The 20,037-nt window shown below is 39.7% G+C and overlaps 1 protein-coding gene across 4 annotated transcripts in view; it reads left to right on the forward strand.

The window, feature by feature from the left end:
* The window catches only part of MAP2K5 (mitogen-activated protein kinase kinase 5), a 205,067-nt gene that overhangs the window by 95,683 nt on the left and 89,347 nt on the right, over positions 1-20,037 (forward strand). For all 4 annotated transcript variants that reach the window (XM_075896855.2, XM_075896856.2, XM_075896854.2 and 1 more), the window contains 3 exons: positions 2,807-2,880; positions 3,827-3,877; positions 10,659-10,730. In XM_075896855.2, coding sequence (XP_075752970.1) covers positions 2,807-2,880; positions 3,827-3,877; positions 10,659-10,730 — 197 coding nt within the window. The remainder of the gene's footprint in view (positions 1-2,806; positions 2,881-3,826; positions 3,878-10,658; positions 10,731-20,037) is intronic.

Here is a 20,037-nt window from a genome sequence, read left to right on the forward strand (position 1 = left end):
GTTGTCCAGCAGTTACATGAATTCATCTTTGCCAAAGAAATGAGTAACGCTTGTAGAATAAAGGCTACTACCTAGTTTAAGGTAATGTGTGCATTGGAGTATTGGGGGGTTTTGTTTGTTTGCTTGTTTAGATAAATTAAATGGCTCTATCACCATGTACTCTAGTGCCTGTCAAATACATATGCACTCTCATGTGCCACTCACGTTTAGGAAAAAACAATTGCCTCTGAAGAAAGGAGGCTAATAAGGTCAGTACAGAGAGACTACTTTTGTTGTTTCATCTGCTTTATTATTGTTAAAAATAATGTATTGAGAGCTGTCCATAGCTAAAATGGTGTTTTTGCACTTCTCATCTTCCTTGAACTTTAGAGTATTGTATTTGTCAAAGGCAGTAAAAATCAAGATACTAGGTTTTTTACAAATCCATGTTATTCAAAATAATTAATCTGTTTGCTATTGAATAAGATGACTAAATGTTCAGTATTCAGCTTCCTGATTCTCTGACAGTTCTATTAACTGGTAAGTAAGAGCACATGTGTCCCATTTATCTAGAGAAAGGTGAAACGGCATAGGCAGAAATATCATAAATAGAATGTATTCATTCCCCATAATGATACTTCCCACAAATCATATGTATTAAGCAAGCACTAGTTAAGGGAGCATAATGACCCCTTTTGGCTCTTGTTTAAATTCTTCCACTTCTCAACGGTAATATTAATGACAAGCAGATGGTGCACGATAACATTATTTATGCACATTTGGTTTTTTTCTAAAAACAAAATTTAACCTATTAACTGAAGTGGTTTAAAAAAATAAAAAAGATTAATTTACTAATTGTGTGATTCCCCACACACGCACTGTGAATACATGATATCTCATTAAATGAAATTCTCTGCCAAGATTTCTGGGAGATCTCTGGAGCCAGTGAGCTTTATGGCAATTATTTGTTTAAATATTCAATTTATAGAAGCCTTTAAATCAATTGTGTCCAACCAGTTCTGAAGCAATAGCCATTAGAGTGAACTAGCCATACTTAACCGGCCAAATAGCCATATGTGACTAGTGGCTAGCGTGTTAGGCACCATGGCTTTAAAATACTAGGTAGATATGTCTGTTGACATTTTTTCAGAAGACAGTTAAACATAATGAATAGGATTATTCTACTGTTCTTCTTAGACAGTCATAACAGAGGCATGTTGGTGACACTCCAGGCCTAGTTAAATTGAGAGTGGTCATCCTGCAGTAGAGAATTGTATATAGTTTAATGGATTGTCACAAACAGACAATACTTGAGTCTTCCCAAAATTTGTATTAGAAAAAAAATGTTGGTTGAAAGAAGACTGAGGTTCTTCCGACTGCATAGGTAGTTTTAAATCAGTATTTTGTCTCACGTGCTAGTGAGGTAGGTGAAAAATCATTAAGTGTGTAGCAGGCAAGTTTAATCTATACAGTTGAAATAAGGATTATGTGAAATAAGAACTGTGCCCTTGAAGCTGTGACATGATGGAGTTGCGTGATGTTGAGTTTGGGGTACCAGGGAGAGAAGATTGCAAATACACTAATGTTATTAATAGTATCTTAAAACATAGAGAAGATAGACAAATTATTGAAGGCACTCCCCTTTTATATATATATCTATATCTATATATAGATATAGATAAATAAATAAATAAATAAAAGCTTTATTTTTGTCCCAGACATCAGAGCATTTAATCAGCTTGTTAATTGAAGTTATATACTTTACATTACAAAGACAAATTAAGCAAGCTACTGTGATACCCAGAAAACATCTGCTAAACAAAGCCCAACTTAATGATAAACAAAATTAGGTTCTCTCGGAGTTGGTTTTCATCCATCTGCACCCAACTACTGTTCACTTTTGAAGACGGCAATGAAAAGCTTCTACTTTTTATTCATAATGCCATGAGAAAGCAGCCATTAGACATGTCCACTGTACTCTAATCTCTGCACGTTTTTGATCAGCATTGTACCAAGTATTTATCATGTATTCTGGCCAGCGTCTCTGGAATGGTAAGATATGCACTACAGTGGATCCGGTACAGGAAAAAATTAGTTTATCTACAGGTAGAATGTACAGTAGTCAATGTAATCTTGATCTACTTTTATTTCATGTCACAGAATGTTAACATTATAATCTCTGCATTGATGGGTGGTTCTTTTAGTGTGGTTATTGGTGTATTTCTCTGTGGGATTAGCAGTGCATTTCGGTGTGCTTGTGGCAGTTCACTTACATGAGAGCACTGAGATGATGGGAGGGGAGCGCTAGGCCTGTAATGCAGCTGGGCAGGCAGATCAGTGTTGACTCCAGTAAGGCTCTGTGTAGGCATACAGTCCACCATGTGTGGATCGGGCTGCAGAATCAGGGCTAAACTGTGCAAGTGTATTTGGGGAGGGAGTATGAGAGAGAGAGAGAGAGAGAACACGAACACGCACGCTATGGGGGTGAGGGTGTATAGTGTGTACACGCAGGCACAAGTAATAAATTTAAAAAAAATCTTGTTACCACTGCTTGAAATTCAAGCCATGGAAGAGACAAGGGGATCAATATCGGGTTTATAAGAGGCTTAGAATAGAACGGAGGTTTAAATGATTGGAATCCAGTCTCAGTGCGGAAGTAGGGTAATGCTGAAGAGTATTGCCAGTCAAAGAGATGACATTTAAAATGTCTATTTGAAATATTGGCTATTAAAACCCTATCATGATGAGGGTACATGTTTATCTTTATCTAAAAACAACATATACAGAATAACTTGTTTGAAAGCCCTATTTTGTCCCTTTCTGGCAGATGTGAAACCCTCTAACATGTTGGTGAACACACGGGGACAAGTGAAGCTCTGCGACTTTGGAGTTAGCACCCAGGTACCCATCCCCTTGAATATTTGCCTGCTCCTTTTTTTTTTTCCCCCTGAAAAATTAAATCACCTGGCTGCAAGACAAACAGGCCCACAGCAAACTCGCCTCGGCTGGGAGAGTGTTATTCATTTGTAATCTCCAAGCGACTTTCCTTCATCAGAATATGATTGTTCATTGTTTAATGACAGTAAAAACTGCTGATATTGTAATTACTACTTACGAATAGCAAACTTCATTGATATGCAGCTTCGATATGAAAGCGTTTTGGCCAGACAAAAGGGAGGGCAGAGTGAGAGATGTGTCTGGGGAGCCCAACTGGCCCACAATAAAAATTAATATTGGTAGCAACAATAGTGTTGGGCCTTTACAATGGGCAGCACAAATTTTAATTAATTTCCATTTTGGGCCTCCCTGGAGATCCTCTGCGATAGTGACCCATGAGCTTGCTGTGATGTTGATTTGAATTGCAGCCACCTTTTCTCTCCGCCAAACATGAGGACCAAAGAGAAGGTCAGCGTTGTATTATAAGTTGTCAAAGTCTGTTGTCCCTCCAGCGTATTTAGTGCTCGTTGCGTTCTAGTAATGAATGTGGCTTTATTCACATCTTGAGCCAGCTGACTGAAAAATGACTGTGTTCAATCCTTCTTCAAATTGACTTTTTATATCAGACTGGTTTGGGGGGTACTAAAGCTATAAGCATCCTGTTTAACGGAATTGTTTTAAGGTTATCTGCTATAAACTGTATTGCAGTGCTCAGTTTAAATTGGAACGTACTTTCAAAAGGAAAGACAGATTTAATCATTTTTAATGCCTTTGTAGATAAATTTGTTCCCTTTTACATAATTTTTAGTTGATTTATAGAAATGATTATTGTAGGTTAAATGAGGAATAATTGCCCATTTTATTTCCACATTATCTTTATATGGTTCTAACAGACTGTTTTGTCTGATAGCTGGTGAATTCTATAGCCAAGACGTATGTTGGAACAAATGCTTATATGGCGGTAAGTAAATTTATGCAGAAATAACATTTCAACAGAAGTCTTTGTATATTGCTTTGTTCTATGTGATGTAGGATATATTTTAAATCAGGGGTTTTCTTAAATTTCTTCCTCTTTGCATCTTAATAGAGCATGTCCCATCGAAACTGTTCCCCTTCGCCATCACACAGACCAGCTCCCCTCCTACTTGTGATCAGACAGCATATCTATGATAGTGGCAGAAATTGCTGATACAGAAAAATAATACTGGGAAAGTACTTATTTAATGTATTTTTAGTTGTCTTGAATGGAACAAAAAGCTGAGAACAAAAAGAGGAGAGCTAATACAATATAAACAGCTTGCTCTCCATGTGTAGCCAGTATGTGCTTGGCGGATCACCAATGGTCCATTGTTGCTCACAGTTTGGGAACCAGAGTTCTATGTCACTTCAGCAAACATTTAAGCATGTGCTTTAGTCCCATTGACTTCAATGGATCGAAAAATGTGTGCTTAAGTGCTTTGCTTGCCTAAAACACTTTCTATGAGATCTAGTCATGGTTCAGTTTGAAAATGTTTGTGAAATGTTTGTGTGAAAATGCAAAGTTGGAGCATCCACCTTAGTTAACCTCAGTGACAAAGATTATTTTGTAATATAGGAAATGACTAGAGAACACAAGTATTATACCGCTAAACCATTAACTTTCATGTTTTCAGTGTTTCTCACTTTCATTCATTGTTTTTCCATTTAACCAAGAAAATGTACATGCTGTGATGAGGTTATATGTATGTTTTGTCTACAGGCTACAGTATATATTTTTATTCATTTTAAATCAGATTAGCAAACTTTTATCATTTTTCTTTCTGAGGACTTCTGTGGTATATTAAACAGATTTGATTGTCAGTTTAAGTGATGCCAATTCCATTGAAAACATTAGGTTTAAAATTAAATAAATAACATGATGGCCCTAGGGTTGCCAGGTGTCCCGTATTGAACCGGACAGATAGGTATTTTCGCCTTCTGTCTGGTAAAAAATTCAGAAAATACCGGACACCTAAAATGTCAGGTACTTTCTGATATTTTCCTGGCCAGGAGGTGAAAATCCCAGGCTGTCCGGCTCAATATGGAGGCAGCCTGATAAACCCTAGTGCTCACCGGGTTCCACAGTGGAGCTGTCCGGCCCTGTATAGGGAGACAAGATGGCGGGCAGCCGCCAGCAACCTGTTAGGGCCAAAAAGCCTCACCACACATATAAAGGGGACACTTTGGTTGTTTGGTTGTTTGGTTGTTTGGTATTTTTTCTGAAACCATCTGGCAACCCTAGATGGCATAAATAATATGGAGAGTTTACAGCAAATGAATGTTTGTCTTTACCAAGGTTAATATGAGTGATTGCACCTGCCCATTTTGTAGCGTATGAAAACTTTGGTACATCAGTTGAGAACTCACAATTAGGGTGGAGTCCTTGTCTAGTGTTTAAAATGTAGTTTTGGCAGAAAATTTGTTCTCATATGTAAAAATAAATGGGAAAATAGATCCTACGCTTTTTAAAGGACAACCTGCAAACAATACTGTAGTACAAAATGCCTAGATTTGTCCTTTCAAATTCCAGAAGATGGAAGGGAAGAGGGGGAGAAATCTGTGACCTTTAATTGCTTTTATATATTTTTCTTATGTCCTTGTTAGCAGATAACAAGCAGGCAGTCCATTTATTTGCTAAGTGTTTTTCTAGCCAAGAAGTGCACATCATTCAGCCTCTGAAACAATCATGTCACCATCCTAACAAGGCTTAAACCACGCTGTGTGATCAGAATATTAGATATGGGGAAAATTTAAAACAAGTCAAATTTATCACTTTTGATACCCAGGCCTACTGATTGCTAAAGCTTCAGCTTCTAGAAGACCTGAAATACTGTGATTGCTAAAAACTCCCAAACCTTTCAAATGACTCCACTTCTCTAACTCAGCGCTTATTCTGAGAGTGGCTTTAAATAGCTCTAATAATTAAATTGTATTATTCGTTTAATGAACAAATCCAGATTACCGTTCTTCTTCCCAGGTGTACATTAAAGAAATTACTTTTTTCTTATTGTTTATGGATGAATGTGATGCGTCCATCTGTTAATTGAAAATGAGAGGAGTCACAATATTTTATAATGTATCAGATTTCATGTATTAAAATTGCTTTGCTTCTGAAGTGAGTTGTTGCCAGTCATCAAATTTGAAACCGTGTGTTTTGTACCAGGAAGCAAGACCACGTATTTTGGCGTGGAAGTATGAAAGCAAAACAATGTTATGTAACACTTCAAAACATGGGACTAGATGAACAGATGTAACTATTTTGTGCTCCTGCTTCAGTGGTGGTGGTGGTGTTTTTGAATATTCAGTGGACTCTGTTTTGAGGAATTTAAAACACCCACGCATGTTCACCTGAATGCACCCGTGTTCACAGAGATGTGTGTTTTGTAGTCCTATTTTAACATAAGCTTCTTGTCTTGGTTACTGGCACAAAAATCTCTCTCTCTCAAATAAATCAGTACTCGGAATTTGGTCGTTCAGTTGAAACATATATAAAAATATAGTACGGGTGTATATCGTTAGGAATTTTATACATGGACATGAATTGTTTGAAGTGCGTTTTGCAGGCAGATAGGAACCATGCTGTCTCTTTGAAAACTCACCATCTATTTTATTATTAGAAAATTCTAAAATGTGCATAAACTGTGCAATATTTAGCATCATCCTGTGAATTTTGAACTCTCATATCCACAGTTGTTGCGAATGTTAATGTTAAGAAAGATACCCAGTAGTTTAATTCAGTGCTGACTTGCTTTCATAATTAATATCTCCAGTGTTTAAATATTGTTCTATTCATATTTTGAATATTTTTAAGGATATAGGATTATTCAATAATTTTGTATTTTTTTCCTAACAGTAACTGGCATTTTACACCTGGCATGTGGGCTTTTGAATGTTTAATAAAACATTAACTCCTCTATAACTGCTAAATAGAAAGGTATTTAGACCAAAAAACATAGTCAAGGATATGTAACATATAGCTAGCCTTAACCTTTTTCGTAGTCTGTTTGTTTGCAAGGCAATGTTCTCTCTAATCTTTTTAATCGATGTGTGGATTTTTCTGTCTGTGGAATAAATGTGTATGTGCACTGAAACATGTGAATGTGCACCACTAGTAGGGGAAAAAAAACCTAGCTGCAGATGCTCTGCTAATCAGCTGGGTAGCATTGGAATCTCTCCAGAGTGTCTGCACAGGTGCATGGCTTACGGGGAACACCGATGCAGGGTAACAATTTTACCTTGATTTTGATGGGCAAAGTCATCTAAGTGTTCCCCACTATAACACTACTGTTAGGGCCATTGCATTGAAGATCTGCAATACTTTCAAAATAAAAGGAAGAGATAGATCTTACAAATCAAACTTGTAAGATATACGCATGGAAACAGTCTCTAAACCTCTATTATTGTATCCTGATGGTTGAAGGAGTGCCCTCTTGTGTTGCTGAGTTATTAGTCTCTAGATCTTAAAATATGCCTAACAAACACTGAGTCTGGGGGTATTGTTAAATTGTTCTGGTTAAATAGCTATATTTGATGTATTCATTCTATGTAAATATTCCATTATTCTTAATTAAGGTGTTCTCATTTACTTTGTTAGTTTGTATTTCTTATTAGAGTAGATTTTTCTTATTAGCTAACGTTCTGCATTTGTAACATCCATTGTGTTTGAGGGGAGAAACCTCTGGTTAGGTGTCCTGCTACAAGATGTGTGTGTCAGGGTGATTATGAGTGATACACTCCTTGTCTTGTGACCGCGACATTCTCTTCAAATCTGAAAATGGCTCAGAAATGCTGCCTCACAATATCAAGAACTAGCTGAATTGTTCATTGGTTTTGTCTTCCTTTGGGTCATAAGAGTGAACCATTGTATGGTAAACTGTAATCAAATGAGAACCACTTGCGAAACTTGCATGGAGCTTTTTACCTAACCTAGCTTTCCGCTGCATGACTGCATGGACAAACCAAGCAGTTTGATGTCACTGTCTGTATTGGAAGGGTCATTTTCTAGAGGTGATTGAGATAAGAATGTTACATAAACATTTCAAAACAAATAAACTTTTTTATTTCATACAGAACTTTTAATTTTTTTAATAAATATTCCTTAACCTTTTTTGAATTTTTTTCAAAAATCACATTTTTAATATTTTTGTAGGTGGGGAGATGCTTTCCTTTACATCGTTCACTCCTTATTCCCAACCACTGCGTTTTTTCTAGTGCGGCAGGGGAATAGCAGTGACCACCAATTTAAAAAGTATAAGAGTGGGATTTTTTGCCATCAGAACAAACATACAAAAATATTTTGATCTGTGATTTTTGTTGTTGCTAAAACATGAAAAATTTCAACTGAAATAAATTTTTGTTTGAGAAACTTGGGGGGGGGGACAAATTTGGAGATGAACGTTGATGAAAAATTTTTGATCGCCTCTAGTAATTTCAAAGACGCACATGATTTCCAGTTCGCCTTGCTCAGGATGCTTCTTTGTATTTCACATTTTATGTTTTTACTACATGTAGCTTTCATTTTTTATTTTCGTCTAACTTACTATATTTGTTCCATATTTTAACAGAGGAATTTAAATTTGTAATTCATGGATGTGACAAGTTTTTGTTTAAAGGCCACCATATTTATTTGCCACAACACTCCATGTATTTCTAAATATAAATTATTTTACTACCTTAAAGCCTTATGTTTTATGAAAAGAAAGTAGATCATTTAAAATGGCCATATTGAACGATGTAGCTGATTTTGCGAGGGTCTATACAGGTTGAATTTTTCTAGTCTTGGCACTCTCTGGTCCGGCAACATCCATGGTCCAGCGTGGGGTTTCCCATGGTCCCATAAAATTTGTTTACAGCAGCCTCAGTGTTCTATGCTGTGATTTAGCTCTAATTTATCCCTAAATGTCTTCTCGGAGCCCAGCAAGTTGTAATGCCGCTAAGTGTGCGCTTGGTTTTGATACTTTGTCTACTTACTTCCTTGTGCCAATACAGTAAAACCATGTAAACACATTAACACTTTATGAGGAGAGCTGATAACCCCTTGGCTAGGCATAGACTTACATAGAATGTGTCAGTACAATTATATGTTGTTAAGCAGCATTGTGAGCGCTGTTCCATTTATTCACCTCAGAAAAATAGAAATAGAGACCCACTTGCTACAATATTGACCTCCTGTGGTCCAGCTATTTCTCTGGTTTGGCAGCCGTCAGATCCCGAAAGTGCTGGACTAGAGAGGTTCAACGTGTTCCAGAAAAGGTGTACCTGTATAGGCATGCTGGTATAGTGTTAGTGGCAAACCCTCCTAGTGTAGAGAGAGCTTCTGCCACAGGAGTGAGCAATAAAATGGTGGCAGTTTGGCAGAGCTAGGCCCTGGTGGGCCGCCACCTCTAGATTTACCTGCACCTGCCCGGGTACAGGCAACTACAGCTCCCATTGGCCGCTGATCGCCAAACCCAGCCAATGGGAACTGCAGGAAGTGGCACAGACTGGGACACTGCTTCCTGCAGCTCCCATTGGCCAGGAACCACAATCTGCAGACAACGGGGGCTGCAATCGCCCGTACTCACAGAAGCACAAGTAAATATAGTGGTGGTGGCCCACCAGGGGCTCCCTGGGGAACCGGATCCAGCCCTGTTCTATCGGCAAAAGATCCCTTTGCCAGTGTAGCTTATAATTTGATTCATGAACTAAATAGATTATAGTGTCCACGGCACTTTTTGGCCAGTATAACTTTGGCCACGATGGGGCATTTGCCCCTATAAAAATATCATAAAAGGATCAGACACCCAACCATAGCTATCGCTGAGTTCTTTTACTTAACATTCATGCTGTGATAAAAGCCCTCCACCTGGGATTAGCAGTGCAGAGTAAACATCCCCAAACACATTGGACTGGCACTAATTTGGGAGTGTGTTTTCTGAAAAGGTCTCTGGATTATTAGAGGCTAGAAATACAGCCAGTGGTTTGTAGGTAGATGGCTAGACAGGTGAATTAATAGCTCAGCGGGGAGAGAATTCTCATGGAGCCTTTTATTGTTGCATTTCACACTGTACTTGACCTTGGAAAGCTTGAATTGTAGCTTTCAGAGAAAAAACTAGCTGTTTCATTTTACAGTGTTGTATTTCTGTAAATGGGCTGTTAATAGTGTTGAGTGAAATCTTTTTGTATTGTTTAATGTATTAATTGAAGAGTTTTAAAAGAAAACTGCTAAGCATGTGACTCCCTTTTGAAGCATTAACTTACCAACTGTCAAAATTACCTTGGTTTAATTCAGTGTCTGGTTTTTAAACTCCTTCCTCCCACCCCATTCAATTCCGTTACTCAGTATTTTTGCTCATGGTGTACTTACCTCACATTCTGGACTAGAAGTAAATCCATTCCATTGATGGAGTCTTACAACCTGCAGGTGCCCACTGTTGGTTTCTTTTAAAATAAAATAGTCCAAGCTCCCATTCGTTAGCCCAATTTACTAGATACATTGCCGTACAGAATGGCATGCCCGATTGGCATGCCCCTTGCCCCGTTGCAGAACCCAGGTAAAAATCAAGTGTACCATGTTTATGAATAATCTCGTATTGTCATTATTTTCCAGATTAGACAAATAGAATTTTAAGATTCCTGCAAAATTCTGAGCTAGTTTATTTGCCTGTGGCTGCCCTCCAAGAGAGCTACATGCATGTTTGTTTGTCTAGGCTCATGACAATATTTTCCCCCTTCTTTTCTTTCAGCCTGAAAGGATTTCAGGGGAGCAATATGGGATTCATTCTGATGTATGGAGTTTAGGGATTTCCTTCATGGAGGTATGTAAATAGATAAACTTGCTGATACAGACACTTTGAAAGAACTGAATTAAACGATTAAATCTAAGATTGAAATTATTTTGACATGTGCCCTACAACAAAGATCCATTTGTGTGTATATAAGCTGAGCCATTGCTAAGTTTCTTTGCTGTATCTAGAATGGATGTGTTCTCAGTGGTCAAATCCACCTAGGTGTAGAGAGCCTCTACACACCAGTTAGACACTTTAGTAGGGCTGTGGAGCGAGTATGTGGAGCAGGATACATATGATGAGATTGGGAGAACGCCTCTGCTCTCCCTGCATGGCGGTGGGGTTGTTCTACACCAGGTCTGAATAGGTCCGTGCAGACTGGCCCACTAAGGTGGGCCATCATTGGGCTGTGGAGATGTAGAGGTAAAGCTGTGTAAATACCAACCCTGAACTGCAGTGGAGTTCCTTGTCAGAGAGCTTGTGTCCGAGGAACGGCTTTCTCGCTGTGTGAATGAATATGCTGTTTTAATTGGGCGTTCACCAAAAAAAACCAGCTTTTCATTTGTGTCTGAAACAAAGCTATGCAAGGAGAACAAGGTCAGGTAGAATGATTGTAATTGCAGACATAAGATACATTCTGAAGTGTGATCTTGGTAATTCATTCACAATATGATCCAATGTAAATAGTCTGATATTCTGACTAGCACTCCTCTGATCTTCAAAGCATAAGTCTCATAGTGCTGTGCAAAGGTGAGAACCCTATGGGGTTGAAAACAACAGAGGAGCTAGAGTGTTTAAGGTGACTAGAACTGCCAATCCTTTGAGGAGGAGCTGACAAATCAAGTGAAATCAGCGAGGAGTCCCGTAGCACCTTAGAGGCTAACGCATTTATTAGGGCATCAGCTTTCATGGGTAAAACCCACTTACGCTTTTCTTCTACTTGAGAATGTTTTAAAATATAGTAATACTTTGAGGGAGAGAACTGCCTGATGACAATGACCAAAGCTTATCAAAGGAACTTCTAATGGCTGACCCATATAGCAACAGTGATGGCAACCTTCGTGTAAATAATTTGTCTCATTTTAATATAGGCTAACTTGGAAGTGGCAGCAATAAAATAGGCAGAAGTTTGGAAGAGCCAGCATTTGTGTGCCAGCATGGTCATCACACACAATCACACTAAAAGTCATATCCATAGTTAATTGTACATACAGTGTTTATTAAGGACCACCCAGATTTACAGCAACAGACCATTAGTTAGACTCCTTGTATGCTTTACCTATCTAGCATCATTGGCACAATTCCATTGCTGTTCTTTCTTTCCACCACTCATCTCAAACTCCTAGCCTCTGTGGGAATCAGCAATGCTTCCAGGTTGTCCTATACTTCCATAAAGACTACGCTGTTCGCCATCTAAGTGCCTAGAAAACATTTCTACCCTAAGATATTTGGAATTTATCTCAGAAAGACTTGTCCTGGCTTTATATCCTCTTCCATAAGCAGACTAAGACAAGAAAATCCTACAGATGCTCTTTCATTTTCTTTTATTAGATGTAAAATAATGTTAACTTAGAGTGAAATTCCTTCCTGTTCAGATAGCCAGTGGTGCTGAAATCCAGCACAAGAAAGAGATTAAGTGGGACACAGTCTTTGTGCTGGCCCTCGGCATCTGGGAGAATTTCACCTATAGAGAACTGGAAGTTAACCAAAACTTGTGTATGGGTGTGTAATTTGTTGCCAAACACATCATTCAACTTAACCGGATTAAAAATGTGAGCATCATGTGTTGCGTGTTTAATTTTGAATTATTGCATTCAGATCTTGTCAGTCTTTTTTCCAAGGCTGATTAAATCTAGCTCTGAATATACAATAATGACATATGCTAATGCGTCACAAGGGATGCAGTGCTGTTAATTCATTTACTGCTGTTGGAAGCCACTATTTTCAATGATTACATCATTGGAGCTCTCTCTGAATTCTGGAAAAGATACAAAATGTGTTCGTGCCACCACACCATACTCTCTGCGAGTGTAGTTAACAGGAGGGGACTAAAGTGAAATTGTAATAAATTGATTTTTGACAAGGGTAGACTTTTGGTTCAGGGGTGATGTAAATCATCTACAGCACATATTTACCAGTACCTTAACTGAGTGTGAAGGATATACAGTGATATATGTCCGTGGGAAGAAGTTCCATATTGCCCCTTTTCAAGCTAAGCAACTAGTCCCAAATTCAGCCCCTGTGGGGGTTACAATCGAGAGCGGGTATGAGTGATAGATGTTTCTTTTATGCAGTTCTGTTTATTTACAAAGAATGTACAAAGTCAGGTGTTTCTGTACACAGAGGAAATCAGCAGGAAACAGCTTTTTTTGCTCATAGTACCAAGAGCACTTTTAGTTAGCCTTTGTCCCTGACTCCAAAAACGTCTTCCTGGGTTCCTTGCAGGATCAGCCAGTATGTTTTGGCCTGCACCATTAGCCTCTCTGACCTCGGTTTGTGTGTATTTTCTTATCCCACTCATCTTCACTGTTCCTCAAAACAATACTCAGTCACAAGCTCCTGACCAGGTTCACACAGGGGTAGGGGAGGTCTTCTGCTTACAGTTGTGTTAATTAAAGGGTTTAAATTAAATTAATGGAGATTGCCTATCTCCTAGAACTGGAAAGGACCTTGAAAGGTCATTGAGTCCAATCCCCTGCCTTCACAGCAGGACCAAGTACCATCCCTGACAAATTTTTGCCCCAAATGACCTCCACAAGGATTGAACTCACAACCCTGGGTTTAGCAGGCCAATGTTCAAACCACTGAAGTATTCCTCCTCCCTAATTAATTCACATATTCTATATAATATATGTGAATAGTTAATTCACATCTACTATTCTAAAGGTGGTTTTAACTCAACCCCTAACAAGGTTTCACCCAGCTCTCAACAGCAGCAACAAGCTCTGAAATATGAATAATTTCTTAGTAGACTAAGATCTTAAATTTTATTGTACCTGTGGCTTTGTGTAAAGGATTATTAGAAGCCAATCTACAACTGGTTTTTAATACTAATTTTTATATAATATCAAGCAATATTAGGGGGACATTTTGGGTCTATATTAACTCTCTTCCCTCAAGCCTTCTCTACCTGCTTTTCTCTCCTTCGGAGTGTCAGATGCACAGAACAATTTGGCTCTGTGTTCTTTGTTAATTGGTATGTCATCTGGTCCTCTGAGACCTCTCTTCAACATGATCGCTGTTTTATTGAAGTGGTTTGAGTGATGTGTTAAATGATGAAAGCAAGGACAGTGGCTTAGAAAAATAAGTCTCAAGAAAGGTGAAGAAGATGCTCAAAGAGCCACACAAGGTCACAGTCATTAAAGTAACACTATCTATTGACTTGGTGGTTGGTGGTACAGTACTCTGGGCTCCTGTTGATGAAGCAGAGAGTACGGCTAGAGTTGATTCTAGGATTTTAAAATTGTCTCAACTCACTATTTTTTTCTACTATCTGAAAACTTATGCTATTATGCTAGCATTTAGAGCACATTGATTGACAAGAAATAATATACAGTGTTGGGCCAAGATACTGAAGGCTGTTTTGATATATGATTAAACTCAGTTGATACTATTCATCAAATTGTATTTAGTCTAAATATAAAAAATAACTGAATTTCTTCGCTAGCTCAGTGGTTTTCAAACGACAGGTCGTGACCCAGCACTGGGCAGTGGGATATTGGGCACTGGGTCTCGTTGCTGCAGGGGGTCAGGTGAGCAGTGGGGGGGGGGGGCCTAAGGCAGCTCCCTGCTTGTCCTGGCACCACAGACTGCGCTGCGCCCTGCCCCAGAAGTGTCCGGCAGCAGGCCCGGCTCCTAAGTGGGGGGAGCGCACAGGGTTCTGCGCACTGCCCCTGCTCCAAGCACTAGCTCCGCATTCCCATTAGCTGAGAACCTGCTGCTGGCTGCTTCTGGGCACAGCATGGTCTGTGGTGCCAGGAGAGGAGGAAGCTGCCTTAACACCCCCGCTGCACTGCTAAGCGGGAGCTGCTCGAGGTAAGCCCCTCCTGCCCCAGCCCTGATCCCTCCCCCAAAGCCAGAGCTCCCTCCTCCTCAGCCCCACCCCGGAACCCACACTCCAGTCAGATTACATTGGGTCACAGCATCAGCAATTTCCTTCAACAGGGTCGCAAGAAAAAAAGTTTGTAAACCACTGCGCTTGGAGTGCTGTGGGTAATGGACGACTGGTTCCCTTTCAAGTTTAAGACCACTGTCCCAGATGTCTGCTAGCTGATTTTGAAAGTGGGCACATGCAACAAGTTAACCTGGATGAACCCATCTTGCTGGGTAATGAACACCCGCAATTCCCACTGAAATAAAAGGAGTTGAAGGCAGTTGGCATCTCACAGAATCAGTCTACCTTTGCAGAGGAAAGGACACATTATTTGCTCATTTGTGGGGCGTGTGCATTTTTTTCTTTTAAAAAGGTGCATTAATTTGGCACGTAATCCATATACTCTTTTTGGCTGTTTCTTAGTAAATAATGTGTGTATTTTCATGAGGGTTTTAGCAGTAGTTCTATTTGCCTGCTTTTTGGTTGACAAAGCAAGATTATTTTAAACCAGTGGCATTGCTGTCACTGCACTGAAGACTGAGTCAGCACTTTCATTATAAAAAATGAGGGCTAAATTGAAGTGCAGTTTGCAATCAGTGTTCTTCAGAGAACTGTGCTTGGAAGATAGAGGATAGTTTGCATGATCCAATAGCTGTTTTCTCACTCTAATTAATATGATTCCAAGCCTAGTTTATGGGGTTACCATCTAAGGGGAACATCAGTGCTACCTAATGAAAATAAAACATATTTTGTTGGGTTTTTTTACATAATGAGAACTCTTGTCTTTTTAGAATCATGGAACACTGGAACTGGAAGGGACCTCGAGAGGTCATCAAGTCCAGTCCCCTGCCCTCGCGGCAGGGCCAAGCACTGTCTAGATCATCCCTGACAGCTGCCTGTCTAACCTGCTCTTAAATATCTCTAGTGATGGGATCTCACAACCTCCTTAGGCAATTTATTCCAGTGTTTAGCCACCCTGACAGTTAGGAAGTTTTTACCTAACGTCCAACCTAAACCTTTCTTGCTGCAGTTTTAAGCCCATTGCTTCTTGTCCTATCCTCAGAGGCCAAGGAGAACAATTTTTCTTCCTCCTTGTAACACCCTTGAAACCGCTGAAAACCGCTATCCTGTCCACTCTCAGTCTTCTCTTTTCTAAACTAAACAAACCCAGTTCCTTCAGCCTTCCCTCATAGCTCATGTTTTCTAAACCTTCAGTCATTTTTGTTGCTCTTCTCTGGACCTTCTCCAGTTTCTCCACATCTCTCTTGAAATGCGGTGCCCAGAACTGGACACAATACTCCAACTGAGGCCTAACCAGCGCAGAGTAGAGCAGAAGAATGACTTCTTGTGTCTTGCTCACAACGCTCCTGTCAATGCCTCCCAGAATCATGTTTGCTTTTTTGCAACATCACACTGTTGACTCGTATTTAGCTTGTGGTCCACTATAGCTCTTAGATTCCTTTCAGCTGAAATCCTTCCTCAAGAGTTGTTTCCCACTTCAGTGATGTTATAGTGAAAACTGGCTTGAAGATGAGCTTTGCAGTATATTAGTCCATAACATGCACTATTTAATAAGCATGTAAAAGCTGAAGTGGTTTTTTTTTTTTTCTGAAGCATGATTTTTCTGCTTACAATACCTAGACACTAAGCAGATTTTTAACTAATACTCAAATAATGCTCCTCCGAGATAAGGTCAATAATACTTACCTATTTTACAGATGGGGCACTTTTCATTAGCATCATTATTTGATTGTGTAGTGCCAACAGTGTGCTAGGCATCTTACAGATGTGTAAAATAACTGGGTCACTGACCCAAATAATTTAAAATGATAAGTTCTGGTCTTGCAGTCAGATTCACTAGCGTGGAACCTATTGATTGGCGCAACACACCAGTCCACGTTAGCAGATCCAGTTTGTGGATTAGAGCCCATATTGCATATAGAAGAAGAAGCGTTATTTGTTTATTATAATAAACAAAGACTCAAAAAGGGTTAAATGATTTTCCCCAAGCTACAGAGGGAGTGAATGTTAAAGCCGGAATTTGAGCATGGGTGGTTTGACTTTCTGCATACACTAATAGCGCATGCTTCCTATTTCACATCTTCCTTTGCATCCTTCACAGTCTCAATGCTCCTCCAATCTTTGTTCACAAAAGCCACATTCCTTCCTTTCAATCTCCACCTTTAAAAAAAAAATCACTTCTGCAAAACAAATCAGTGTTATCCAGTACAGGAGAGAGAGGCTTTTGCACATCAGTAATAATTATAAGAATGTATTTTGCAACCCCATAGAACCGTCCTTTAATCATTTCTTCTATTTGTGTATTTAGCAGAGCTTTAGTGACATGGGGTGTGTGTGTGTGTGTGTGTGTGTGTGTGTGTGTGTGTGTGTGTGTGTGTGGGTGTGTGTCACTTAAACATGGAGTTTTAAGAGATGTTGCAGATTATTGGGCTACTGTGTGTTTTAGTAATTATGCATGTACCACAATACATCGTTAACGACTCAGTTACAGCCTCCGTCTCATTGACGTATGTGTGTCACACATGCATGTTTTTTCCAGATAAATAAACTAAAATTGCTTTACATGCAACATTAAGGCAACAGGGAGGGATTTAATATCCTGATTCTTGAGCATATTTGGGCAAATAACGCAGTTGGGGTGGCGGAGATTGCAGATGTGAATGTGTAAAGATGAGACTTGAGGGTCAAGGATAATACCCAGCTTCTAGGTAACGGAGGCAAATTGAAGGTCTGAGTCTGAAAAGAGTGCTAGAAGAGAATGAAGTTCTGCTTGAGGATACTCCTCTTGAGCAAGAGAAACACTTCTGTCTTTGAGCTGTTTAGCTGAAGGAAGCTGACACAAAGCCATGAGTGTGCCCAGTGAGAACAAGAGGGAAATGAGGAGGAGGAGGAATCCATGTAAAGAATTCAGAATGTGTTGAGTTGAATATCATCAGTGTAGAAGTGGGTAAGGTTACATTTAGAGATTCTGAACTAACTTTTTAGGTGAGCTTATGAGTCGAATTCATTCCACTTAGATCCTACTTAACCCTCTAAGTGGTATCTTTGCATAGGGGTCAATTTTATCTTGAGTAGGGAGAGGGGAGGTCTGAGATTGAATGCCTTACAGTTGAGTCTTGGTGTAGAATTAGCGCCGCTATTGGAGACTGAGTGAGAGCAGTTTGATAGACACGGAACTGTGGTAGGAGATAACCATGAATGTCTGTGAGACTCCTGGAGGCAATCCACGAGCATGAAAGAATCCATGGTGTCAAAAGGCTGCACAGCACAGAAGCAGCGGGAACATTAATTAACATAGGCAGTTATGATGATGGCAAGGGTCAGGCTGAGAAGCAAATGAGAATTACATCTCAGTCCTGTGTAAAAGCAAGGGCTACAGAATTGTATGTGGTTTTTGCATACCAGGCATACCGAAATAGTGGGCCAAACCAGGAGATGTGCAGGATAGAGAGGCAGCCTGTACTGGAAACGTCCTGACTCTTTTGAGAGTTTGCCACACAATTTTAGGGGGAGAGGGAAGGCAAGAGGGAGAGGGAGAGTGTGTAATTTCAACTGAGAGGGGAAGAGAGCTGGAACCCTACTGGCAAGTGTTGATATCCTCTGGAATTACACTACAGGTCCTGTATGTTGATCCTAGAACCACTGTGTTTTTTCAGATGCTTGCGACATCTTCCGACATCTTCCAACAGCGTGTTGCAATGTGACTGCATTTCTTGTGTGTGTCTTAAACACATTGACATGCAAATCCACAAGCCCAGGCCTAATGGGCAAAATCCGGACACACATTTCTAGAATGTTTAAGCTTTCGATGACCGGGATTTCTTAGCTGTCCATCACCTTGGTATCTGGACCCCATCACAACATATTTTCAAAGGACTACTTACCATTGCCCCAACACTGGTAAATCAACAGTGTTCCTATCGAGTGGTTTGATTTATTTTAGATCCAAGGGAAACCAGGACACTCCAGAGACTTGACCGCTTTCTTATTTATTGCAAGCTTTAAGCAATTAATATAGTTGTTTAAATTTCACAGACCTTAAAAAAAATTACTGTACAATTTAAACCTTAAATACTATAAATTCTAAAGCAATTAATACAGTGCAAAGCAATGCAAAAGCAATTAGTTGAAGATTATTATAATACAATAATTAAGCTTAGTTCACTTCACCCATATGCTCCCTACAGTACCAGGCAGGATGTCATGGCCCCTTTGATTCTCACCCATTGGGACGCCATGCACTGATGTAGCTGGTGTGAAGGGCCTATTTACTTTTAGTTACGACAAGCAGAACCTGTGGGTCAATCCTGCTCCCTCCCTCCCGTCGATTCTTCTTATTAAGCTCATTTTATAGCAAAGCGAGACTCGGTTGTTCTAATAATATTTACCAATTAATTCCGTATATTATAAGATACCTACAATGCCCTTATTTGGGGTATGTCCTGCTACTCAGAATGTTGCAAAAACTGTGTGTGTAGTTAACAGTTTTATGGCTTCATCTGTAGTTTTTGCTTATCAGAAATAGAAGTCTATAAAAGTAGACTGATAGAGGTCTATAAAATCATGACTGGTATGGAAAAAGTGAATAAGGAAAAGTTATTTACTTATTCCCATAATATAAGGACTAGGGGGTCACGAAATGAAATTAATAGGCAGAAGGTTTAAAACAAACAAAAGGAAGTTTTTCTTTACACAGCTCACAGTCAACCTGTGGAACTCCTTGCCAGAGGATGCGGTGAAGGCTAGCACTTTGACAGAGTTAAAAAAAAGAGCTAGCTAGATTCATGGAGGTTAGGTCCATCAATGGCTGTTAGCCAGGATAGGTAGGAATGGTGTCCCTAGCCTCTTTTTCTCTGGAAGTGGGAGACAGGGGAGGGGTCACGTGAGGATTCCCTGTTCTGTTCATTCCCTCTGGGGCACCTGGCATTGGCCACTGTCGGCAGACAGGATACTGGGCTAGATGGACCTTTGGTCTGACCCAGCATGGCCGTTCTTAAGTACCAGTACAAGATTGATGGTCGTGTGTTGTTGATGTCGTCTTGCTGTGCTGCTTAATCTGCATTATTATGCAAAACATTCCTGCCTCTCAAAAGCTTCTCCTCTAAGCCTTACCTGTGTGCTTACATGCGCCAGAGTTGAGACAGGCCTGGGTTTTGCTTTCTAGAGATCCACACTGTGGTCAAGGCACATTAATATAATTGTCAATCTAGGGCCATCCAGTTG

Source organism: Pelodiscus sinensis, chromosome 14 (assembly GCF_052426305.1).
Source record: "Pelodiscus sinensis isolate ZL-2025 chromosome 14, ASM5242630v1, whole genome shotgun sequence".
Lineage (NCBI taxonomy): Eukaryota > Metazoa > Chordata > Testudines > Trionychidae > Pelodiscus > Pelodiscus sinensis.